Genomic DNA, 25,096 nt, shown 5'->3' with positions numbered 1-25,096 from the left:
GGGATCCTGCAATTGGATTCGCTCTGGTTTGAAGGCTTTGTTTGATCGTTCCTGATGACAGGTTCAAAAGCCTGACCTAGAAGAAATGAAAGCTGCTGGGCCTTGAGGAGGTGGAAGCCAGAAGACAGAAAATGAGGAAGGGAAGGAAGCAGGGCTTTTGAAAAGGGAAAGCTAGAGGGGATGGGGGTGGTGGAGGGATGAGTTCTTGAAGGCTTGCTGCTGACATCTGGTGGGGATTGTCAAGCTGGGCCATAGGAAGTCACCAGTAACACAACCTCCCAGGAGCCTGGCTTCCTTAGAAAGTAATGGAAGGCAGGGCCCAGCACGGTGGTTCTGTGGGCTACCTACCATTCCCCCTGCAAGCACCAGGATCCCGTGTGGGCGCCAGTTGTATCCTGACTGCTCCACTTCCCATCCAGCTCCCTGCTTTGGCCTGGGAAAGCAGCAGAGGAAGGCCCAAGTCCTTGGGACCCTGCACCCATGTGGGAGACCTGGAGGAAGTTCCTGGCTCCTGGCTTCAGATCGGCGCAGCACTGGCCATTGCAGTCACTTGGGGATTGAATCATCAGACGGAAGATCTTCCTCTCTGTCTCTCCTCCTCTCTGTATATCTGTTTTCCAACAAAATAAATAAATCTTAAGAAAGAGAGAGAGAGAGAGAGAGAGAGAGAGAGAGAGAGAGAGAAAGAAAGAAAGAAAGAAAGAAAGAAAGAAAGAAAGAAAGAAAGAAAGAAAGAAAGAAAGAAAGAAAGAAAGAAAGAAAGAAAGAAGAAAAAGGAAGACAGACATCAGCTGCTAGGTCAGGGAGGGGAAGAGCCCTAGTTAGGACATGAGCTCTTGTTACAAGGGCAGTACGGACACCAAGCCCCTGACACAGGAGCGGATTTCCGTGGTGCTTGAGGTCCCGTGCCCCTCATTTTCCCTGCGCCCTTTCTTGGGTGTGTACCTTTTCATTGCTTTCTCTCTAAAAAACAAAACCCCCTCACAACTTACATGAGCTTCTGACCCTACAAAACCTGGACAAATCTGAGAGGGAGGCAGAAGGCGACCCATCAATCCCCATGGGCTGGCAGGAACAGCTAGCATGGGAAGGACTTTGGCTACTGTCCTCAAGGGAAAAGCAAGGTCATCGGAGAAGGCCAGGGCAGCAGAGAGAAGCCCTGTGGGCCAGAGGAGGCTGCAGGCACATCAAAAGCACGAGGGTCCGCAGATGGGTCGCACGGGGGCTTGACCCCTCCACAAATGGTTTGTGTGCACGTTCAGTGTGGACAGGGAGGAGGCAGGCCGGCGTGGGGGCTGGGGAGCCATGCAGGGGCGGGCCCCGCATCTGACAAAGCTGCCGGTAGATGGACAGAATGCCCTTTCTGACTCTCACACTGTCTCAGGACCCAACTTGTCCTCAGCATGCCTTTGGGATAGCTTCCTGGCTTCCTCTGTCCACTGCAAGCTCCCACCGGCAAGTTTTCTTATGCTGTTGGTGGGGATCCACTCCCCTCGACTTGGCGGGGGGGCCGAGAAACACGCCGTCATCGCCAACTTTGGCTTTAGGTTGTGTTTGTCGGCTGGACAACTTCAGCGGGTCCCTCTCGTTTCTCTCGCCAGGTCCGCATGTGGGGGGCAGAATTCCGGGCCTTCTCCCCAAGGACCAAGGTGCAGGAGGCGGAAGTCCTGCGGCACCTGGGGCTGAAGAGCCAAGCCCAGTTATCTCACGGAGGCAAAGGTAGCGATGACTTCATCCCCGCGAGGGCGCCTTGTCCGCCCTTGCGCCCGCAGCCTGTCAGCCAGTTAGCTTGAGAGTCGTCAATCGGCCTACAGGCATTTGAAACTTCTCATTCCACTCGCTGCCCGGCCATCCCTAGGCGTTTTAAGGGGGACAAGCTTTGAACTTTCTTCACTATCCCCCCCGGCACACACAGCCTTCTGTGGGTGTGACGAGCCTGTCATCAACCCTGCGTGCACTCCATCACACCTGCGATCTACTTTTTTTTCCTGTCAAGAAACGGAGGCGTTTCTGTCACCCTCATCCCTGAGAGGGAATAAAAGGGAAAGGTAAGCCAAACCTAACAGGCCGGCCGACCCTCGGAAGGAACTGACCCAAGGCTCTGGGGGAAGAAGCAGGTGCGGGGCTAGACGGTGGCGGACCGGCGCGCGTGCCGTGCACCGGGTATGCGAGGGTGAGCAAGCGGGGCGCGCGCGGGGGCGCCGTGGCGGCTCCTTTTGTGGCTCCGGGCCGGGCTCCGCAGCCTGCCTGACTCCTCCCCTCGCCCGGTCTCCTAGGACACCTGGCTGTGCCTTCGCAGCCCGGCCGTGCGGCTTTCCCGCCACCCCAACTCCCCTTGGGGAGGTCGCGGGGCCCGCCCCGCGCTCCAGCCTCCAGGGGAACCGCGCCGGGGCCGGAGGTGGGAAGCAGCGGCGTGCCAAGCGGCCGCGGGTAGGCCCTTTCTTCCGCGCCCTTTTGCAGGTGCCGGGCCGGGCGGCGGCCGAGGCCATCCCCGGAGGGTGACCGCGGGGAGCGGGGAGAGAGGGGCTGCGCAGCAAAGGGCGCGCTGCCCTCTGCGGGGCGCAGCCTCGGCCGCAGCATTGTTACCTGAGGCAGCGGCTCCGCCCCGCGCGCGCCGCCCAGCCCCCTCGCGGTCCGGGCGGCCGGGCCTGCAGTGGCCGGGAGGAGGCGGTGGCGCTGCGAGACCGCGGCGGAGAGATTGCGGGGTTCCGCGCTGCGGGAGGAGCTCTGTGCTGCGGGAGCCGCGGAGAGCGCCGGCCGCGGGTGAGTGCGAGCCAGGTGGCGGCCCAGGCTCCGGCGCTCCGGGAGGATGGCGAGGGGAGGGCCGGCGGGACCCAGGTTGCTGCGCTGGGGGTTGAGCGGGTGGTAGGAAGCAGCCGAGGGGGGCCGGGTGTCGGCTTTCTGGAAGCCCTCCCTGGGAGAAGGCTTGGGAAAAGATTCAAGCTCCCTTACGCGGCAGCATTAGGCTCGCCGGGCTGTGGGACCCGCGCCCGGAGATCGGGCTGCTGGCCTGCTGGCCCTGGGGGATGGGCTGATTAAGCTTGGGACGAGACTTTGAGACTCACTGTCCCCCGCTGAGCCCGGGCCGACCGGAGAGGAGCCCCGCACAGGACACCCTGCGACAGCGGCTGCGGGGTGCGCAGAGCGGGCACCGAATCCGGCGACGCGGACCGAGGACGTGCGGCGGGCCCTCGCTCTGGCCGCGCTGAGCTGAGGTTAGAAGTTGCGCCGGGAGAAGTGGGGGAAGACGGCGGCTCCTCTTCCTCCTCTCCAGTCTTGGACAAGCGTCTTTCTCCCCCTCCCCCTTTAAAACTCGAGCCCCACGAGGCTGACGCCCGGAGGAACCTCCGTGTTTCTTCCCGCGGCTTCGTCCTTGCGCCCTCTCCGTGGCGGAGCCGCAGTGCGTCGGCTTTCGGCCCCCGCGCCGGCGGCCGGGCCGGGCCGGGAGCCCTGGAGGAGGGGGCGTAGCCGGGCGCGCCTGCCTCACACCCCAAATCCGGGAATCCACAGAACCCCCAATCCCCGTTCACCTTATGAAGCACAGGGGCGCCTTCCCTAGGTGCACCCACCCACCCTTCTGGGAATTCTGAGCTGCAGCCCCGCAGAGGGGCGGGCGCCCAGGCTCGGCGTGGCAGGGCCGGGGTGGCGGGGTCCCAAGACCGGTCCCGGAAAGGCTAGGGGCGGGGCCGAGCGACCCTCCACCCCTACTCCTCATCCCTGGCTGGCCTCCAACCCGCCCCGACCCGAGGAGCTCCGGGAAGGGGTTGGCTGAGCCGGCGTGGCGGCCGCTCGGCTGGCTTCTGCTGGAGGGCAGGGGCGGACTCCCGGAGCTCCAGGGAGGCGAGGGCTCGAACCCTTTCTGGGCGGCCGGGGCCGTGCGGCGCGTGTGGGCGTTCTTCGCCGGCGCGCCGCAGCTTGCGCGCTGATGAGGACCCCGCGGGACCGCCCCCTCGCCGCTTTCGCTCGCCGCGCCCCGACATCCCCAGGCGGACGCAGCAAGGGGATGGCGGCCGGCGCACCGCACTTGCTGGCGGCGGAAAGCGTCCGAGCCGGGCGGCGTGGTGGTGAGTGGCGGCCGCGGAGGGCGCGGGACTTGGGACGGAAAGAGGCGGCGGACCTCGTGCCAAAGCCAAGACGTAGGAAACGCCTGCGAGTCTAGACCGACTCGAAAGCATCCATGCCCTTCAGTGCCCCCGCACCTATTCCCCACCCCGCCCCGTCCACCCTCTCCGGGACCTGCTGGCTGCTTCCTAGCAGCTGTTTGCGCGGAAACTGCTGCTGGTGCGGCCCCTCTGCCGACCCACAGTTTGTCTTCCTGGAACGGGCTCCCTGCCCTTCCCCTTAGAGAGCATCCTTTGGCATCTCCCCAGCACCCCCGCCCATGGGTTTGGAACAGAAACTGAAAATGTCCATTGGGAACAGGCGTTGCGCTCTGGTTGTCGGTCCGTGTGCGGCGGGGGCTGCAGCCTCTCTCTACCCAGCTCTGGGTGACCTGGTGGACAATCTGTGTTTAGTAAGCGAGCCTGGTGGCAGTGGAGGAGTCTTTTGTCCATAAGGGAATGTTTAGGAATGGCCTGAACTTTTTCTACCCTTTTGCTTCCCTGTGTTGCTCTCTGCCTGTCCCCTGCTGGCGTTGTTCATTGTCAGAAGGATGTGGGCCCACCCTTTCTGCCCTTACCTCCTAATGCCCCATGGCAGGAGCCCGGATGGGCTGTCTCCTAGCCGGTTTGCTTTGGTGTGACTTCTGATTATTGTTTTGGGGGAGCGATGTGGCCTGGTGAGTGGACAGCTGGGCCACAAGACTGCCTTTAAGGGCTAAACTGAATTTCAGGAAAGTGTTTTGTCCTTCAGTACACAGATGAAGCTTGCTTTTCGTAGCTCCTGTCAAACTCCCTTCAAGAGAATGGAATTACTGGGGTGTTCTTGACATGGAGGCAGAGGGAGCGCTGATCCTTAGGCCAGAGAGCCTCGGCGGGGAGTAAAGGGGGTGTCTCTGAAGACCCTTATGAGCTCCATGTTAAACTGCTAAAACTTTCTGTCTGCCAGTCAAGTGAAGGCTAAGTCGGGGATCCCCTTCTCACTGAGTTTTCGCATGCCTAGGAGATGCTCTGCACAGCTGCAGCCCCCCAGGACGGGTCACTCAAGCACACCTCTGATGGGTCATGCTTAGCGCTCAGAAGCATTCTCAGTTTCTAGAGCCTTCCCCTGCCACCCCCCACCCCCGCCTTTGACGCTGGGCTTAGCAGCAGGCCTCTCAGCAGTGGAGATGTTGCATCGAAGCTCTCTCGGAGAGATGGACCGGGCACTTGACATTTCCCACCCAGAGCCAGAGCTAAGGTGCCCCCGTGTTGTCCCTGCTGGCTGGCCAGCTGTGGCGTGCCCTGAGAAATGCAGCGGGCAGCTTGTGGTAGGGCTGTCACCTGGATTGTCCCAGCGTGCCTACAGGAAATGTCCACTTGCGGCCTGGGTGGGGAGCACGCCCCTGGTAAACACAAGATTCTTGCGGTGTCCTCTGTCTTGAGAAGCAGGGCTGTGTGTACCCTGTCCTTTGCCGAGCGCCTCTCTGACACTGGCAATCCTGGCCACAGGAGGAAGGCTGAAGTAACGGTAATAAAAGTGTTAGCGTCCTAGCTAATCATTGATAGCAAACAGATGTGTTGGAAGCTGTCGGGGCTCAGATCCTGTATGTTACCCTGGGGAACAAAAAGGAACCTGACCGTGTCCCCAGGGATCATGCCGTACGTTTTCCCTTTGTCCCTGTAACATTTGAAGAAGACACCCTTTCTCGGGCTAGGATAGTGGTTAGAATGGTGCCAGTGTGTTCCTGATCCGCGTCCTTTGCTCCTTGGGTGAGCTTTTATCCCACACTGCCTATGTGCTGAGCACAAGGCTTGAACACACTGACGACCTGATGCGTGGGCACGCAGCACAGTCCGAGGGCATGGGTGCTGTCTGCCCTGGGATCTCTGCGTTTGCTCCTCGGGGTGAAGTGGCATAGGCAGGTAGCAGTCTGAGGGCATGGGCGCTCTTTGTCCTGGTGTCTCTCCATTTGCTCCTCGGGGTTAGTCGCATGTCGTACGTACATTCAGGCAGTGCTAAGCAAGAGGTTGCTTTCTAGGTTGGAGACTTGAGCTTATCGGCATTATTAAGAGGGATCATCTGTAAACTTGTCAGCGTATCTGGAATTGGAGATGAATGGGAGGATTAGCAACTCTTCTATACATGGGGTCTTTTATGTACAGAAGTATCTTAAAATATGTAAGAATCAACTGCCAAAAGTACCTGTGCAGTCTTGAAAAAAAGAAGAGTTCAAATATAACTATAAACTATAATTGGCAATGAGTCATTTGCTTCAGGGATGCCAGCTCTGAAAACAGCCTAGTTATGCTACTAATGATAATTATGAAAACTCCTTCTAAAAGCCAGTTGCATCTCAAGTGAACTGTAAGTTGACTTGGGTAAATATTTTCAATTTTCCCTACCTAGAAAAAAAGTATCCCATGGAGGCAGCGGCATGACACTGTATGTGTGCTTCATTCAACAAAATTGGACTTTAAAAATGCTTTAACTGGCCAAAAAAAAAAAAAAAAAAGAACATGCAGTTGACCGTGGAAATGCCGTTTTCTGCTTATACACAGGGCTGTTCTCAGAAGCTGAATTGTCAGATATTTCATAAAATATTATCTTTTTAATTTAGAGCTAATCCTATGCATGCATGAATACATAATCACTCAGCACTGAAAAAGGACAAATTTCACAAGCAAGAAAACTCTGAGAGACTAGAAATATGAAAAATATAGTCTGAGCAGCAGGAGTACCTTGCATGTTATATATAAACCCAGCACACGCAGAAGGCCTGAGAGACTATAGGGAAGGTGTGTGAATGTGGGATACCAGTTGGCTGTTGTGTCTTATAACTCTGCCTGGATGGGCTCATTTATTCTTAGTGTAAGCCATGTTAGCAGGTACATCCTCATGGGGTAGGTGAGGATGCCGGCATGCAGGTTAAATGGCCACCTTCAGACCAGGTTGTGTGTCCAAACTGGATTCTGAGAAAAAGTGTAGGATTCCTCGCTTGTTCTCCAGGAGGCCTTGCCTTTTACGTGTGGTTCTTCAGAGTGTTTGAAATAGTGGTGGCCGGCGATGGTTCACTCTTGGATAATCCGGAATGGTTAGATGAGCTTGTGTGTCTGTGTGGGCTTTGACACTGATCCTGCGGAAGGTTCACTGCACCCAGAAATCCAGATAGGAAGTAGGAAGTGGGTCCCTTTCCCTGGATAAGCTCCACTCGGTGCCTCCTTTGCACCCCCGCTCACCCGTCCTCCTGTCTGATCTGTTTCCACAACAGGTTAGCAACATCCCAACACCCAGAGCAAACATTGGCAGTACCGTAAATATACAAGTCACCAAAATAAGGCAGTGACGGTGTAGATAAGGAAGAGACATGTGGCAGGCGTGATACGGACAGCACATCCTTGTTTCTATCTCTGCGTTGCTAGTAACGTCACGGAGGAGGTGGTTAAGACATCCTGATGTTTTCACTAGAAGCCTAGATGAGAGCGTCGGAAGGGGTGAGAGAGGCCAGTTCATGTGCTCTCCTGATTGGACAAATGAGAAAAATGAAGTCCAACGAGTGAAACGGCTTTCTGCAATTGTAAGTGGCAGGAATCTTGACTCCTCACATCTGGCGTTCTCTGTTTGCTGGCGGAAGACACATCTCCAGGTGGGGCAGGGACTGGCTGGCCCTGACTCCAGGAAAGAGTGGTAGGTAGGCCATACTTTGTCATGTCCAGATGACCTGCTTGTTTGGTATAAGAAGAAAGATGCCTTTGACCCACTGATGGGTAGAAGGCATGTCCGAACTGGAAGAAGGCAGGGTCACCAACGCCTAATGCTTCAGCAATTTGGGCAGCTTCCCTAGGAGCTAGCCGTGCAGTGCCCAGAGAGAATAAGCTAGTTAGTGAACAAACAGCTTATTCATAGAGGGAGCCATTCTGGCCCAACCTATAGCGGGGCCTCTTCAGGGAAGTGCATGCCTTCTTGATTGATGGAAGGTTTCCATTCGGGATCTGTTGCTGCTGCTGGGGCAGTGTCTCCGGGTGGTGATGATGTGTCTCCTGTGTGTGTCTGTGCCCAAGCCTTTTAATGCCCTGTGGGATATGCTGCCCCTTTACCTCTGGAGATGGAGCCAAAGTGACATTCACCTGCCCTGATTTGGAACTCGTTTCCTCTTGACAGGTTTGGAAGATGACAGCGTGTTACCTCTCCTGGCAGCTGACTAGCCGGTGAAAAGCTATGACACCCTGTCTGATGTTTGGTGTCTGCCTCCCTAAGGTCAAGCAATTATCTCCTTAGAAGGCAACAGTACTATGCGTGTTATGAATTGTGTCTACTTGGCCAGCGATAAAGAAAATGGGAATATCGCCATGGCAGCTGGATTCATGATTGGCCAAACGCCCCTTCCGGCTCCTCCTCCGCCCCCTCCGCCTCCACCATGTCCATATTCGGAGCAAGGCTTTGCCCCCTCCCCGCCTCCTCCCCCACCACCTCCCCTGCCGGCCTCTGGACCTCCTGGCCCACCTCCCCCTCCGGGACTCCCCCCAGCTCCTCACCTAAATGGCTACAGCCAGGCGGGCAAGAAGAAGCGGATGAGGAGCTTTTTTTGGAAAACCATTCCCGAAGAGCAAGTGCGGGGCAAAACCAACATCTGGACCCTGGCAGCCAGCCAGCAGCAGCACTACCAGATAGACACCAAGACCATCGAGGAGCTCTTTGGGCAGCAGGAAAACACCGCCAAGCCATCTGCTTCCAGACGGGGAGCGACTGTGAGTCCTTCCTTCAGGGAAGCCCGCGAGGAGGTGAGTACAGACCCACAGGCTGGACCCTGTGCCCCTTGTTTTGTGTTAAGCGGGGAGAGAGAGAGAATGCGTGTGTGACTGCCCCGGGGAGGAGAAAACAGCCTCATGAGATGAACTGGAGCTGAGAGGTGGAGAAGGGTCCCAAGCGTGCGAGCCATGTCTTCCCAGGAGCCCCCGTGGCTCGTGACCCCGGGAAGCAGCCTGCCTCTCCCCACCTCTCAGCACAGCCCCATCTTTTGGCACATCTTCTGGTAGAGATGTTCTGCAGCCCAGCATTGTTTTCTTAGGAATTCTCAAGCTTGGGAGCATATTGGCTCTAAGTCCCCTCCAATCCACTTATGGGCTCTGAGAGATGATTGCAGGATTCTTGAAGAAGCCCAGGGTCTGTTGACCATGAATCGCAGAGAACCCTGGCCTTGGAATTGTTCCAGTGAGGAGGAGAAAGCCTTCAGGGGGCCCGGAGTGCCTCCTCTGGTGCCTCACGCAGCCTGTGCTGCCTCCCCTTTTGCCCTGGTCTTCAGCAGAGGATGCGGTACAGTGGGTCATGGACTATTTCTCACTGTCATCTCCCAGCGGTCCTGAGTGAAGTTCGTGCTATTGCAATAACCACTGGGAGGACACGAATGGGAACAGAGAGGTCAGGGGCAGGATTTAAGAGCAGGTGGCACCAAGGGCCCACAGGGACCCTGCTTCTCTGTGTTAGTCAGAGAGCGTCAGAACCACCCTTAACGTAAGGAGAGTGGCTGTGGCGTCTTTCTCCACCTGTGGCAAAAGCAGAAAGACTCATTTGCAGCTCACCTTTTTTTGAAGATTTATTTATTTTTATTGCAAAGTCAGATATATATATATATATATAGAGAGAGAGAGAGAGAGAGAGAAGGAGAGACAGAGAGAAATACCTTCCATCCGAAATTTCACTCCCCAAGTGACTGCAACAGCCAATCTGAAGCCAGGAGCCAGGAGCTCTTCCGGGTCTCCTATATGGGTGCAGGGTCCCAAAGCTTTGGGCCGTCCTCAACTGCTTTCCCAGGCCACAAGCAGGGAGCTGGATGGGAAGTGGAGCTGCCGGGATTAGAACCGGCGATCATATGGGATCCCAGCGGGTTCAAGGCGAGGACTTTAGCTGCTAGGCCACAACGCCGGAACCTGCAGCTCACATCTTTTTTCTTTTTTAAGATTTATTTATTTTTATTACAAAGTCAGATATACAGAGAGGAAGAAAGACAGAGAAGATATTCCGTCTGATGATTCACTCCCCAAGTGAGCCACAACGGCCGGTGCTGCACCGATCCGAAACTGGGAACCAGGAACCTCTTCCACGTCTCCCACGCAGGTGCAGAGTCCCAAGGCTTTGGGTCCTCGACTGCTTTCCCAGGCCACAAGCAGGGAGCTGGATGGGAAGTGGGACCACTGGGATTAGAACCGGCACCCACATGGGATCCCGGGGCGTTCAAGGCGAGGACTTTAGCCGCTAGGCCACCGCGCTGGAATCTGCAGCTCACATCTTATTTCAGGAAAGTCAGCCTTCCTCCTCATCTCTCTAGACCCCTGCACCTTAGCTGGATTGGTATTTTTTAAAATACATTTTTTTATCATTAACTTTAAAAATTATTTATTTAAAAGGCAGAGTGATAGATGTATAAAGAGAAAGTGAACTTCTTTTGGTTCTTTCCCCAAATGTCAGTGATAGTTGTAGCTGGACCAGGCCAAAGCCAAGCGCCAGAAGCCTACATCCAGGTTTCCTGCTTGAGTGTCTGAGGCCTAAGCACTTGAGTCACGCTCCACTGCTTTCCCAGGCACATTAGCACAGAGCTGGGTGCAAAGTGGAACAGCCAGGACTCGAGCTAGCTCTGACATGGGATACCAGGGTCTCAAACACTGGCTTAGTGTGCTGTGCCACAATGTAGCAAAGAAGCAGAGTGAGAGACAGAGCTCCTACTTGTTGGTTTATTCTCAGATACCTGCAGTAGTCCTGAATCAGGGTTGCCCAAAGCTGAGGGGAGCCAGAACTCAATCCAGGTCCCCATGGGGGTGGAAGAGCCCAATTACTTGAGCCACCGATTGCTGCCTCTCAAAGTCTGCGTCAGCAGAAAGTTGGAGCCAGGAGCCCAGCTACTCACTGTCGACGTAACTACTGGGCCCCATGCCTACCCCAAGACCTTTGCTCTTAACACTTATATGTCCTACTCTGATAGCATGGGAGAAAGGCAAATGAGTTCACCATGACTGTGTGTCATAAGCTGGTCCAACTCTCCAGGATTCGTATGTGACGTAGTTTGGGTTGATGCCTTAAATGCACATAAGGTAGTGATGGTAAATAGCAGAGGCTGTCAAGAATTCTTTTAGATTTCCTTGTTGTCTCCAAGTTGTCCAGAAGGACGAGGCATGCTCTTTTCCAGTAAGAGTGTGCAGATGCTGCCCTGCTCCCTCATTAGACTCCTTTTATGGAAGTGATGACTCTGCAGAGCTGCAGCCTGACAACAACCAGCAGTAAACCTTCCAACTCTGCACTGAGTGGGGTCCAGGGTTGAAACCAGTGGCCTGTAGAGCACCCTGCACGGCGTGGCCGGTGGAGGACCCTGAGCCTTACGTTGGTCCTCTGGGGGCACACACCTGCCGCGGATGGGAGTGTGTGCCCCTGAGATAGGGAGCTCCCTGCACAAGCACCTGATGAAGGGATTGGACTGGCTTGAAAGGCCTTGGAAAGCATTCCAGATGAGTGCTGTCAAGTTCCCCAGGAAGGGCTTGAGTGTGAGAGTGCCTCAAGTCAGAATGTAACTCTGACACTCTGGATTAGAGCATTTAGTAGGGAGGAAGAGGTGATGAAATCTCACTAGATGTTTGATTCCTTGTTGCCTAGGAAGACCGCAGGTGTGATGGGAGAACAATAGTCACTTTTAAAATCTAGATTTATTTATTTATTTAAAGACAATGTAAAAGAAAGGGAGAGATGGAGAGAGAGTGAGCTTCCATCCACTGGCCACACCCCAAACTGCCATCGTGGCTGGAGCTGGTCCGGATCAAAGCCAGGAGGTTGGAGCTCCATCCGTATGCGTGCAGGGCATAAGCATATGGGCTGTTCTGCTGCCGTCACAGGCCTGTTAGCTGGGAGCTCGGGCAGATGTGCAACAACGGGGACCTGCCCAGGTACTCCTGGGTGGGATGGCAGCATCGTGTACCGTGGCTTAACACATGCTCCATCACAATGCCAGCCCTGGGACTGTAATAATTAGAGGTAACAAAGATCCACCAGGCAGAATCCTGGCGAGATTCAGCTCACACTCCGCTCTTTTTCAGAGCTGGCTTTCAGATCTCCTCCCGAGAATTGCTGCGGCTCCTGCTTGTGTTAGTCTGTGTGGGCACCCCACCAGGATCTAATCAGCTGTTTCTTTCAAAAGAGACTTATTTATGTATTTGAAAGGCAGTGTTAGAGACAATGATTTACCATCTTCTGACCAAATGGCCTCAACGACCAGAACTGAGCCACCCCAAAGCCATGAGCTATTTCCAAGTCTCCTATGTGGGTGCAGGGGCACCCGGTCCACCCTCTGATGCCTTCCCAAGCCACCCACAGGGAGCCAGATCAGAAGTGGAGCAGTCGAAACACACAGCAGTGCTGGTATGGGATGCTGGTATGACAGGTGGTGGCTTCACTGGCCACCACCTTCTTGGCCGGCTCTTAAAGGGTAGGCTCTATCAGCCACACAGTGCCCTCTGGAGCAAATCAAAAGCAACGAAACTGGACAGAACTGAACCCAGCTAGGAGAACAAACGAACAAATGGAACGATCTCATGGAGACCAACATCAAAATTGGCATTTACAAAGAAAGCACGGATGTTGAGGAATCCTTGAAGTCACTCACAACGACATCTATAGCACTATTACGTCGGCCATAAAGGAAGTCGCTAAGATACTGATTAGGGAATGAGTTAGTGGCGAGGGGGAGGAAGACTGGTTTTGTTTGGGAAGTCGTCTTGCCCCACACTTTGACTCAGATACTGGTCAGGCTTTCTCAGCTTCTGTTCCCATCACAGAGGGCTCTAGAACTTTGGAACATGCTCTTAATTCAGAACCAGAGCTTTCAAATACTCTTATTTGAAATAGGCAATGGTAAAAGTCATTTGTGTTTTTCCATGACTAAAAGAGAAGTTTCTTCTTCCTTTGAAGGATTGGGAGGCAGGTGGATGCTAGGACCCGAGTCATAAGAGGAGGAACTAGGAGGACTTATTTGGAGCTTGTAGCAGGAGCAGTGGCAGAGCTGATCACTAGCCCCTCCTGAGTAGCATAGCCCTGCAGTGTGGGGTCAAAACGCAGGCCATGCATGGGGAGGCTTGTAGCCAGGGCCTCTCACATCCTAGTGGGAAATCCTTGCCTTCCATCGCTGTCCGTTTCTGCTTTGGCCATAGCCCTGTGAGCAGAGAAGAGCCAGCAAGCTCCGGACCGTGTCTGCTGCAGGCACTGACTTCAAGGGCCAGTCCTGCCCGCGTGGCCTGATGGGTGATAGCCAGCGACCTGGAGCTGCTGGGAAGGGGAGGAGGGGCAGCTAGCTCAAGCACTGGTCAGGCAGCTCAGTTCTCTGGACCATTTGTGCCCTCTGACTTCTCAGCTTACACAGCCGGCAGATCTCCTGGGGATCCCGTGTGCAGATTCCACTCCATTCCCGCAGAGACTCAGCAGTGAATGGCCCCTCTTTGAGACTGCTGCCATTTAGGAAGGGAGATAAGCTCAACGACATGTGCAGAACTTGGTCACACACACTCCTGTCTCCCTGCTCTGTTGTAGAGGAACTCTGTGTGTGCCCAGCCAGTTTGCCAGAGTGCAGTCCTAGAAAGGCAGAAGACATCTACCAGGCAGTAGCTTTGTTCCCGGTGCGGACTTAGGGCCAGCCCAGGTCCTTCCTGAGAGCACCCCAGGGTGTGCAACAGCTCGAGCCACAGTGACAACTGCTTGCCACAGGCAAGCAGGGACCAGGGCTGTGGCTTTTGCAGCTGTCACACCTCTGCCTGTGTGCTTATCACGGTCACCCCACAGATCCATCCCGGGGACCCTTCCAGGGGAACCTGGCCAGGCACCGTGGAAGGCTCTTGACAAATGCACCAGCGTTTCTGGGGAAACTGCTCAAGGTGCAGTCCCTGCTGCTGGGATGGAGGGTGGAGTCCTTTCCCACTTCTCCTACCCATCCTTAAACACACAGGAAGCAGGGTGGGAAGGAAGCAGAGGGGCCCTGGCCAGCACTCCCGCTGCTTTGGGGAAATAGTAGAATGACATCTCTGAGGCCCTGCATCCTTATCTGTCAGAGAGGGATAATAAGAATCACTTTGCCAGGAACAAGAGCTGTGGATCTCAGCCAAGTGTGTGAAGTCCCAGAGAGCTGAGAGGGAACCGGGATGAGGCTGGAGTTGGAAGCGTGCAGGAATTGGGAGGATTTTGCAGCCAAGGGTTAAATAGAGCAGCAGGCTGCAATGTAGTGAGGAGGGATATAAAACAATTTATTTCCCCAGCTTGCTAGCCTAGGTACACAGTGAAGTTCCGAGGAAGCTTTAATAGCTCCCCCAGTATACAGAACGTTCTGACTTGGCAGCATTCTAATTTATGAGGTGGAATAAACACATTGGTTTGTGTCAATACACTGAAATTCTTTTTTGGTATGACCATTCCTGCTTATAAAGAGCATTACGTTGAACAGGTTTTAATTCTCACCCTCTCCCTTCTTCACACCAAACTTCAACTGGGAGAACCCCTACAAGGAGTTTGCCCTATTATCTTGGAAGCTTATTTTATGGCTGGCACGTGATTGTGTGGGGTTAGTAAATTAACGTGATTGTTCGATATCAGTTCAATATAGGCAACCAGGGATTCAGTCTGAAACTGGACTCTCTTCTGCTCACAGTGAATCCATACGTCTGGAGGGGAAGGGTGTTAGGACAACACTGCTGTTCTAACTAGTCTCCCTCTGCCGAGAACAAATGGGAAGGAAAAAAAGATCCCAGCCATTGGCAGGCTCTCTTTCCTCTATACCTCCTGAGTGTTTACTTCCAAAGACAGGAATAGCTTCTCTATCGAACAGAAGAACTGTAATAGGAAGAAATTCTGATTTCTAGTCTCCCAGAGTGTTCATTTTGGAGGTTAAAGGCAACACTTGGATTCCCGTGGTATTTTACTATAGCTACACCATATTTCATCAAGTCAAGAGATGCTTCTTATTCGAGACATATTCTCATCCCCAAGATGTCAAGATACAGAAAAAAATATTTTTGTGTCTTAGACTTGGAGGACTTGTGCATGGCTCAGGAATGTATAGGAACTCTAAATACCTCCTCCCGGAAAGGCTAGTGGACACACAGCCTAAGCCTTTTTTTTTTTTTTTTAAGTAGAATCTGTCTTTTAAGAACAATTGAGGCTTCGCTGATGGTTTTGAAAGCGTTCATCCTCTGTTAATCAGGGTCAGAGCTCCAACTGCAGTGTCTTCAGTAGAATTTTTCACTTTGTGAGTGCCTGCCCCTATGATTCTTGCTATGCTAACACTTCTATATTTAAATTGACACTTTTGAGGAGTGTGTGGGTCTTAGAACTCCCAGAAGAAATTGCTAAACAATTTTTTTAAAAAGTTAGAAGTGGGTACTGCGGCGTACTTAGGACGCCCACATCTGGTGGAGTTACAGCTCCCCGCATCCCGGGAGGCAGCACCAGAGCATTCCCAGGCACCCACGGGTGCAGCTCTCGGCTCCTGGGCTCAGCCTGGCCCAGCCCTGGCTGTTGCGGGCATCTGGACAGTAAACCAAGTAGATGGAAGATCTCTCTTCTTTCCTTTTTCTCTGTGACTCTGCCTTTCAAATAAGCAGATAAGTAAAACTTTTTAAAAAGTTGTATAACACTGGGCCTAGCGGCGTGGTCTAGTGGCTAAAGTCCTCGCCTTGAACATCCTGGGATCCCATATGGGTGCTAGTTCTAATCCCGGCAGCTCCACTTCCCATCCAACTCCCTGCTTGTGGCCTGGAAAAGCAGTCGAGGACCCAAAGCTTTGGGATCCTGCACCCGCATGGGAAACCTGGAGGAAGTTCCTGGTTCCTGGCTTCGCACCGGCCATTGCACTCACTTGGGGAGTGAATCATCAGACAGAAGATCTTCCTCTCTGTCTCTCCTCTCTGTATATCTGACTTTGTAATAAAAATAAATAAATCTTTTTTTAAAAAGTTATATAACACTGAAGTAGGTACATATATCCTTATATGGTTGAAGAGCTATATCATTGCATAAAGTTTGGGGAGATGATCATATCGTAATAATCCTAAATTGTCTCAGCTATTTCTGCCACTAGATTGACATCAGGAATTGTCTTATAAATCAGTGTTGTACTCTGATAGGGTTTAACTCTCTTCTCACCTCCAACTCCTCTCACTGTTGAACTATTTTTATGTGTTTTTTTCTTCCCCAGATTACCCTCTTGGATTCAAAGCGGAGCATGAACATTGGAATATTTCTTAAGCAGTTTAAGAAGTAAGTTTTTTTTTTTTTTTTTTACACATTTGAAACCTTAGTCATCCTCACGCTATCAGCGGGCAGGACAAAGCTGACATCCCAGTGCTAACAGGAGTACAGTCCGTGCTCAGTGCTGCCAGTGCTCTGCGGTGGTTGCTGTGGCCCTCAGCCTTTCTGGGATGCTCCAAGACAGGCAGTGGGGGCAGGCGGGGAGGGACCCCTGAGTAGTGGGGTATGATTGCCCCACTTCCTTCACGCGGACCTGTTTGCAACATTGACACCAAATACCCATCAGCTTGGGAAGCACAGGCAAACAGGAAGGAGGGTAGGAGAAGTTCTCCTTCCCACGGGCCTGGGGCTCTTTGGCAAAACGCAGAACTTGACGGGATTCGTCCTCTCCCCGAGGTCTCCGCCGTCCATCGCGGAAGATATCCACCGAGGCAAGACGGAGCATTACGGCTCGGAGACACTGAGAGAGTTCCTTAAGCTCCTGCCCGAGCCGGAAGAGGTAAGGCATGTGGTGCGTGCGTATCAGAGGAAGGGAGTGCTGACCGAGGCTTCTTGGTATTCCCAGGAGGTCACGGAGCCCGGAGCCCCTGCGTGCGGGAGGGAGGGATGGGCCAAGGGACCGGAGCTTTACTCCATGAGAGAGACACGTGCCCGGCCTTCCGGGTGAACGTGCAGGCTGCACTCAGAACCCGGGCATGGCTCTTTATGGCTGTGAACTAGGGTAATGGCCTCACTCCCAGCCCGGGTAGGATGACTAACTCCCGGCTGTGCTTCCATCCTGGTGCCTGGCACACCGGAGTACAGTCAATGTCAACTTTCCTTTCCACCAGCCGGGGATGAACTTTGCCTCTGATGATCTGAGGAGTTTTATATAATGCATGTGCTTTTATACAAAAAGAGAAAGAGAACCATTTCTGGGTAAAGATACTTTAAACATTTGGAGGGCTAGGTAAACTTAGGATGGATGTTGTCCACATAATTAAGTGAAAAGGGAGAAACTGCTGTGACAGCAATACAGTTCCTTAATGTGTTTTGTTTGCATCGAATTAACTGAGTTGTTGAATGGTTATGAGCTTGATAAGAAAAAAAAGCAAAAATATATCCAACACAGTGACATTATTGATTTCTTTTTTTAAAAAAGATTTATTTATTTTATTACAGTCAGATATACAGAGAGGAGGAGAGACAGAGAGGAAGATCTTCCATCCGATGATTCACTCCCCAAGTGAGCCGCAACGGCCTGTGCGCGCCAATCCAATGCCGGGAACCAGGAACCTCTTCCAGGTCTCCCACGCGGGTGCAGGGTCCCAATGCATTGGGCCGTCCTCAACTGCTTTCCCAGGCCACAAGCAGGGAGCTGGATGGGAAGTGGAGCTGCCGGGATTAGAACCAGCGCCCATATGGGATCCTGGGGCTTTCAAGGCGAGGACTTTAGCCGCTAGGCCACGCCGCCGGGCCCGACATTATTGATTTCTAAAGAAAAATTTCTTCAGAAAAGTTTGCTAAAAAATTACATGTTCTTGTAATTATTTAATTAATATAGTCTTAGTTTTTTGTTTGTTTTTTTAAGCTTTGTAAGTAAGACACTCCAACAAGTTCATGGAAAAGGGAATTAGAAGGCAAATTTGTTTTGGTGCAAAAATGTTTTGATATTTGTGCAAGTTTTCTTCCTTCACAGACATTTCCCACAAACGTGTTAATGACCCCTCATTAGAGAGTCTGGAGTAAGATGAAGATCAGGGTGATTTTCCGTGTTAGTGGTCCTTTTTATGTATCTGACCGGCTCTTCCCCTCATCCCTCTCCACTCTGCTTTCAGACGTAACTTCGAGAACTTAAGTGGCGTGAATAACAAACAAGGACTGTGCTTTTTCTGTTAGGTTGATTGATGTGAAATTCACAATGCCGAATTGGGATGTTACTGGGTGACCAGACCCTGGCTACACCCAGGCGTACCTGTGAACCTGAGGCTGCCTGTCCACCTGGGCTTTTCCGTTTGCACATTATGTGTAATTTGACTAAGCCCAGGTTAATTAGTGGCATCTCCTAATGGCGGTAACGGGTCTTAAAGTCTTAAAGGAAAGGTGCTTTCACTGCTAATTTATGCCTGAGCCTCCCTACTGAACAGCTCTTACTCCCTTATGTTAAGAATGGGAGTTCTAGAACCCTGCATGGGGAGGCTTAGGGTGTCATTCATTTGCATTTTTTGAAAGAGTCACTTGCTGTCAAGACTGTTCCTGGCGCACCCAGTCGCCACTGATCACAAGGCTTTCCTCCCAGAAAAGCTCTCAGCTCCTGGCTTAGTGAGTGAGGAGGCAAGAGGGAGGCCGCCAGCCTTGTGCCTCAAGGAGGTGGGAGGGTGAATGTCATCTTTTCAAGAGTCAAGGGATTAGAAAATGCAGAGAGGGGTTCAGAGAGCTCATGTGTTAGAGAAATCTTTTGTTTTCATTATGTGTAGGGTAGTACTCAGCAGGAAGAACATAGCGACAAAATGATGACAACCCATTCGGGTACCCTGCCCTGGTCCCCAGAGTCAGCCTCAGCCACAGCAGCATCCTGGCGCAGGATGCCAGGGTGGTCATTGCACCAGGCTCTGCTGCTGCTGTGAGCTCACCCCCAGCCTGAGTGCCTCACAAACTGGGTCAGCCCCAGCAGTGTTCTGCAGGGATGCTGGGGTGGCCACTGTGCCAAGCCCTGCTCCTGCTGCGGGCTCACCCCCAGCCTGCGTGCCTGACAAGCTGGGTCACACTCCTCCCTGTTGACTTTACCACCTCACCACACCCTCTCGCTTCTGCTGGGAGCTTTCTGCAGCAGGAACACCCTGATGGTCCTTGGGGCACCGCTCCCTAACATGCCCTGCGTCTGTGCTGACCCAGGGGGCCCTGTGGAAGCCTCGGCTTCCACAGAACACCTGCCACGAGGCCACCCAGGCTTGGCCAGCACTTCTGGGTGGCACCTAGGGTCCTGGAATCCTGAGGGTTCCTGATAGAGGGTTGGAGGCTGGGGCCAGGGAAGAGAGACTTCAAAATGTGACAGAAATTTATTGGAAAAATGCATAAGGGGGTGTGACCCAGCCCGTGGTGTAAGGCGCTGTGCCACCGCTGATGAGAAGGGCCTAGACGTGTCAGGTGTCCCCAGGAGTGCCGTGAGATGAGATCAGGTGTGTAAAGCACCCAGCCCAGTGCTGGGTTCCTATAAGCGTCAGCAAGTGGTAGGGATAACTTGTGTGTGCGTGTGTATGCTTTTGTTTTCTCATCTAACCTTTGCAAAGGCATTATAAAACATTGCTCATTTTACAGATAAGCAAATGAGGCCAGTACAGGTTAGATGTAACCTGTCTACTTGTCCAGTGTCACACTCGGTGACCCAGGGGACATAGGGAGGTGGACGTGAACTCTGAATTCCCTGTCACTGGAGCAGGCCTCTCTGCTCCCCTCCCACTACCTCCCTGGAGGCAGGAAGGGCAAAGGTTGTCAAAACTCTGCTGACAGAGTGCCCGCCTGCCCGGCTTTTCATCACCTCTGTGTCACCAAGCACTGGGCTGGGGAAGTGTTGCCCAGGCAATCCTCTAATCTTAACAATGCGCTGGAAACCACACGCACAACAGTGCCCTTTTTCCTCCTGCCTCCTCCACTGACAAGCCAACCGACCTGCCAAGGCCAAGTTTGGCCCATTTACGTGCGCCCAAACTCTTTATCTGGCCTGCTGGTTTATCTTTGCTTTGAAGGGTGCTTAACACTTCCTGAGCAAGAAGAAGGGGGCCCAGAAACGAAATCCTGGGACCGGTGTTCCCAGTGCTGGCGTGTGACAGCGGAGGGAGGGGCCGGGGGGCCGCTGCCCAGGCCCCTGAACCCTTGCTCCTGTGTGGGCCCACTGGGAGGGGGTTTGGAGATCCCTCTGGAAGCAGAGGGTGCTGCTAAGGCACCCTGCCTTCTCTCTTGGCTGCACAGGGAGGGGAAGCCCTGGGGGCTCCCTTCTTGAGGGCTGTGGTGGGTGGGGAGTGCTGCTGTCTCAAGGCCCTGGGAGGCTTAAAGGAGCCCCACCCCTGGGACCGGAGGGCGTGCTCTTGCTATCAGGGATGGAAAGCTGCCACAGCCCCGTCATAAGGAAAATTATGCCTAATGAGGTTTAATAAACGCTTTTTGGTAATGATGAGGATGCATAGTAATTACAGGGTTCCTACACCTCTGCTTTTTACTTCCCCATCACTGGGAAGGTCCAGTAATCCCTCTTAATGAACATAACTCTCATTTTGAAGCAGAACGAAGAACCGTGTATACAGCATTTACATTAAATACTGTCTTTCATCACTGTTCTCTTGAAATTTATAAACATCTCCAGGCCCTTACACAAGTGAAGAAGGTTTATCCCTGCCTGGCTGTGACCCGGTGCATGTCTCAGAGAAGCAGGCACCAGGCTGCCTTGGCGGGGCCGCTCCCCAGCACTGCCCCGCTGAGCAGGTGCTGTCCCTTTGAGCAGCTTGGCACAGGCTGCGGCTCCCGGGGAGATGTTCAGCCCTTAGGGTGTAAGGCATTATCCCCCGCCCCCTCCAGAAGGGAACAGGAATGCCCACCTGAATTTCTTAGCATCGAATGCAAGATGCCAAAACCAAAGTGTCACATGCCTTTAGATCGAACGGGACCAGTCATGGTTGGTTTCTTTACAGGCTGTAAATGTAGGGGAAATGCCCTAAAAAGTAGCCTTCTTTGTCTTAAGAAATAGGTTTAATTCCAGCATATAATTTGTACTCCCTTTTTTTAAAAAAAATATCAAATAGAAATAGGTATTTTCAATCTATAGCTCTTGACAATATTCTTTATTTATGTGTTTGAACTGTGAGTACCTATTTTTCAAGGGACTTGAAATCATGTTGTTAATAAGAATCCAGGTGTGGAAAACAGTGAGTTTCATCAGGAGTAATAACAAGCAGTAAATACTGAGTCGTGACAGTTGCCTATAAAGCTAGCCTATGTGTGTCACTAAGGGTATTCAGGTACTACTTACCATGAAGTGTTTGTTGGAAGACTATTAATACACAGCGGCCTCAGAAGTGGCTTTGCTGGTGGATTAACCCAGTTTGCCCTCTGATCACATTCCAGAACTTTCTCTGCCTCCACCCTGACTCACCAGCTCTAGACCTAGAGTTAAACTTTTCATGTTTTTCTTCACTGTAATTGAAGAGTGTTAGCATGGTTTAATTTTTTTTTTTTTACAAGCACAATACAAGTTCATTGTAGCTGTTGGAAAAAAAAAATGAGCAGCAAACTATCAAAGGCACTTTAAAAAGTGCGTGGTAAGGGCTGTATTGTGGTACAGCAACTTAAGCTCTGCCTGAGACAGTGCTGGTTTGAGTCCGGGCTGCTCCACGTCCGGCCCAGCTCCCTGCTGCTGCAGCTCGGAGACAGCAGGTGATGGCCCACCCGTGGGAGACCAGGCTGGGATTCTGGGCTCCTGGCTTTGACCTAGACCAGCCCTAGCCATCGTGGCCATTTGGAGAATGAAACAGAGCAAAAGACCTCAGGCTCTCCTTTTTCTCTCTCTGCCTTTCAAAAAATGCTCATGGAAAAATGGAAGTAAAAAGTAATGTTAGCACCATCTGTTTGACCTAGCTGTTAAGAGCTGCGTCAGAATGGCTGGCTTGGAGAGCCAGTTTCTGATGGCGCATACCCTGGGAGGCAGCAGTGATGGCTCTGGTTCATTCCCTGTCACCTGCCTGGGAGACCCGACTTGGGCTCCCCACTCCTGCGTCTGCCTGGCTCAGCCTGGTTTTTGTAGGGATAGAGGGACTGGGCTGATCCAGTGGGGGAGAGCTTGCTCTGTTATCTCTGCCTCTCCTATAAATATTTTTTTAAAATGTCAAGGAGGATACACACTATTTTTTTTAAATATATATTAATGTTTTTAGAAAGGCAGACTTAGAGAAGGAGAGACAAAGAGAAAGATCTTCCGTCTGCTGGTTCACTCCCCAAGTGACCGCAGTGGCTGGAACTGAACTAATCTGAAGTCAGGAGCCAGGAGCTTCTTCTGGGTCTCTCACGCAGGTGCAAGGTCCCAAGGCTTTAGGCCGTCCTCGACTGCTTTCCCAGGCCACAAGCAGTGGAAATAGCTGGGACACAAACCTGTGCCCAAATGGGATCCCAGCGCTTACAAGGCAAGAATTTAGCTACTGAGCCATCGTGCAGGCCCGATACATGCTTTTTTTAGTGTTCAGATGATCTAAGTGTAAAAAAAAAAAAGTTTAACTCTGTGCAGTTTTTTCTTAGAAGCATTTTTATGAACATTTTGAAGATCCCTAATATACACAGATTTCAAAAATTTTTATACAAAAAGTAAACTTACCTTGTAATTCCATTTTCATGAACTTTTTGAAATAGCCTCATATCTATGAGTTAGCATATATAAATAACATGAGCTCCCTTCCTTCAAATTCACATTTTTTCCTTTAAAAGAAGTAGTAGATAATTCTTTTGTGATTTTTTTTTAAAGCTTTATTTTATTTCCTTGAAAGACAGAGTGACCGAGAGAATGGGGAAGAGACAGAGAGGTCCTCTGTCTGCTGGTTCATCCCCTAAGAGGTTCAGCCAGGGCTGATCCAGGCCCACACCGGAAGCCCAAAGGTCCCTGTCATTCCCTGCGTGAGTGCAGGGGCCCAGGCACTTGGGCCATCTCACACTGCTTTAGCCTGAGCTCCAACCAGTGCTCCGGTTTTGGGATGCCAGTACTGCAGATGTCAGCTTAACGCGCCATGCCACAGCACTGGCCTCGAATGATTTTTTTTTTTCCCCATTTCTTCTTCGGACTATGCTTTTATTCAGCACTAGCTAAATTTCAGGCTGAAAGTCCTATTTTTTTTAGAATTCTAAGAAGACATTAGACAGCTTAAATGTTAATTGTGATTTTGTTTTCTCTGCTCCCTTTCCCGTTTGTCTTGCAGGTGAAGAAGTTAAAGGACTTCAGTGATGATGTGTCCAAGCTGTCCCTGGCCGACTCCTTCCTGTACCATTTAATTCAGGTGCCAAAGTAAGGACAAAGCTGCTGGCCATTATTCTGCGCGGGGTGGGATTCTTTTAAATAAACAGCATTGCATTCTGGCTTTTATTCTTACCCTTTCAGCTATTCACTCCGAATTGAAGCCATGGTGCTGAAGAAGGAGTTTTTGCCTTCTTGCTCTTCTCTCTACACAGACATCACAATTTTAAAAACTGCTACGAAAGGTCAGTAAACACCATCTTCTTATCGTTTTTTAATTGGTTTCAGTTACATTTTATTTGTTAGATTCAAATGAAGTTAGAAGTCCCGTTTCTGATGTACCCTGAAAGGGAAATGAGATGTTACCAGAAATGGCCTGAAGTTTTGATTTTTTTTTTCCCCTGTAGTATTACTTTTTTTTATTCTTCCATGAAATAAAGTTTCTTGGCCCTCACTCAGGCTTTGGGATAAAGCTGGCCGGTTTTAGCTCTCTGTATACCTCTGCTAGGTTAGCTCTCTGTTTGTGTATGGGTACTGTCTGTGTGTATGTGTGTCTGTCTCTGTAAATGTGTGTGTGTGTAGTGTCTGTGTCTTTGCATGTGTCATACATGCAGTGCAATGTCTGTGTGGCTGTGTGTGTGTGTCTGTTGTATAGGTATGTAGTGTCTGGAGTGGTGTGGGTCTTTGTGTGTCTTTGAATATGTCTGTGGATGTGTAGTGTCTACATGACTGTGTTTATGTGTGTGTTTGTGAGTCTGTCTGTGTCTGTGTGTGGCTGTGTCTTTGTGTGTGTGTGTTGTGTGCAGAACACCAGGCCTGGCTCCCGGGCTCGCTGTGTCTGTCCTCCCTGCTGTGGTCTGTGTTGGAGGCTGGAACCCTGATAGCTGGAGGCAGACCTTCTTTCCAGACTCTTCCACCAGGGTTCCTGACCTTTCTGTTGGGTGATGTCTTCTCTCACTACTCCCGACTCTGCCCGCTGGCAGGCTGTGTGTCTTTGAACAGCTTCTTCAGCGATTCCCTGCCAGCTTGGACACTCGGTCCGTGTGGAGGGGAGTCTTGGCTTCAGTGTGTGGGACCCTGGCAGGGGCGGGCGGCTGCTTCCTCCTCCTCTCCCAGGCCCGTTCTCACACCTCGCCGGCCCTGGCATTTTGGTGCCAGCTGGCTTTTTTCTCAGCTGCTTTCTGGGAATCCCGCTTACTGTCACGGGTCCATTCATCCCTAGGTGGTTTTCTCCATGAGTTGCGCTGTCCCACGTTGAGATAAAATTTCTCTCTTTGACCCACCATATTTTCCTCTTTGTTGAGAAGAAATTCAGAAGGAAAAAGAAATTTTCTTTCTTGTGACACAGAGGCCTGTTAACATTTTCTCCAAACCAAGAGTATACTGTGGCAACCCCATAGGCACACTTCTTTAGGTTCAAGCAGAGAAGGAGAGGTACATTTTCATACTGAGCAATGCAATGCAAATTTGTAGGCCCGGTAGAAACATTACATATCTGTCTTACCCTTCCCAAACTGGCCTGCTTAGATAACAGAAGGTAGGCAGTGGTCCAAGTGTAATTTAATGAAACGTATTCACTTGTATATACTGTAATTTTAATGATTAATTTTTTTCTTTCAGCATTTCAAATATTTTTTAGATTTAAAAATTTCCTTCTTTACATAGATGTACAACAGCCTTTAATTAAAAAAAAAAAAAAACCTACTTTACCAGTGTATAAGTGCCCTTGTGAATTCTTCAGCCTATCCAAATGAAATGCATAGCTTTGAATAAAATGGAAAG

At 51.7% G+C, this 25,096-nt stretch overlaps 1 protein-coding gene across 2 annotated transcripts in view; it reads left to right on the top strand.

Annotated features, from left to right (window-relative positions):
• Positions 1-1,724: 1,724 nt before the first annotated feature.
• The window catches only part of FHDC1 (FH2 domain containing 1), a 36,317-nt gene continuing 12,945 nt past the window's right edge, over positions 1,725-25,096 (top strand). The window contains exons 1-6 of one of the 2 annotated variants that reach the window (XM_058666747.1): positions 1,725-2,048; positions 8,239-8,858; positions 16,295-16,356; positions 16,744-16,846; positions 23,280-23,365; positions 23,459-23,559. In XM_058666747.1, the coding sequence (XP_058522730.1) occupies positions 8,370-8,858; positions 16,295-16,356; positions 16,744-16,846; positions 23,280-23,365; positions 23,459-23,559 (841 nt within the window). In that variant the 5' untranslated portion in view covers positions 1,725-2,048; positions 8,239-8,369. Of the gene's footprint in view, positions 2,049-3,808; positions 4,065-8,238; positions 8,859-16,294; positions 16,357-16,743; positions 16,847-23,279; positions 23,366-23,458; positions 23,560-25,096 lie in introns of those variants that run through there. The other variant, XM_058666748.1, reaches the window with a different exon arrangement.

This window comes from Ochotona princeps, chromosome 7 (assembly GCF_030435755.1).
Source record: "Ochotona princeps isolate mOchPri1 chromosome 7, mOchPri1.hap1, whole genome shotgun sequence".
Classification (NCBI taxonomy): Eukaryota; Metazoa; Chordata; class Mammalia; order Lagomorpha; family Ochotonidae; genus Ochotona; species Ochotona princeps.
This window is presented reverse-complemented; position numbering and strand designations above follow the sequence as displayed.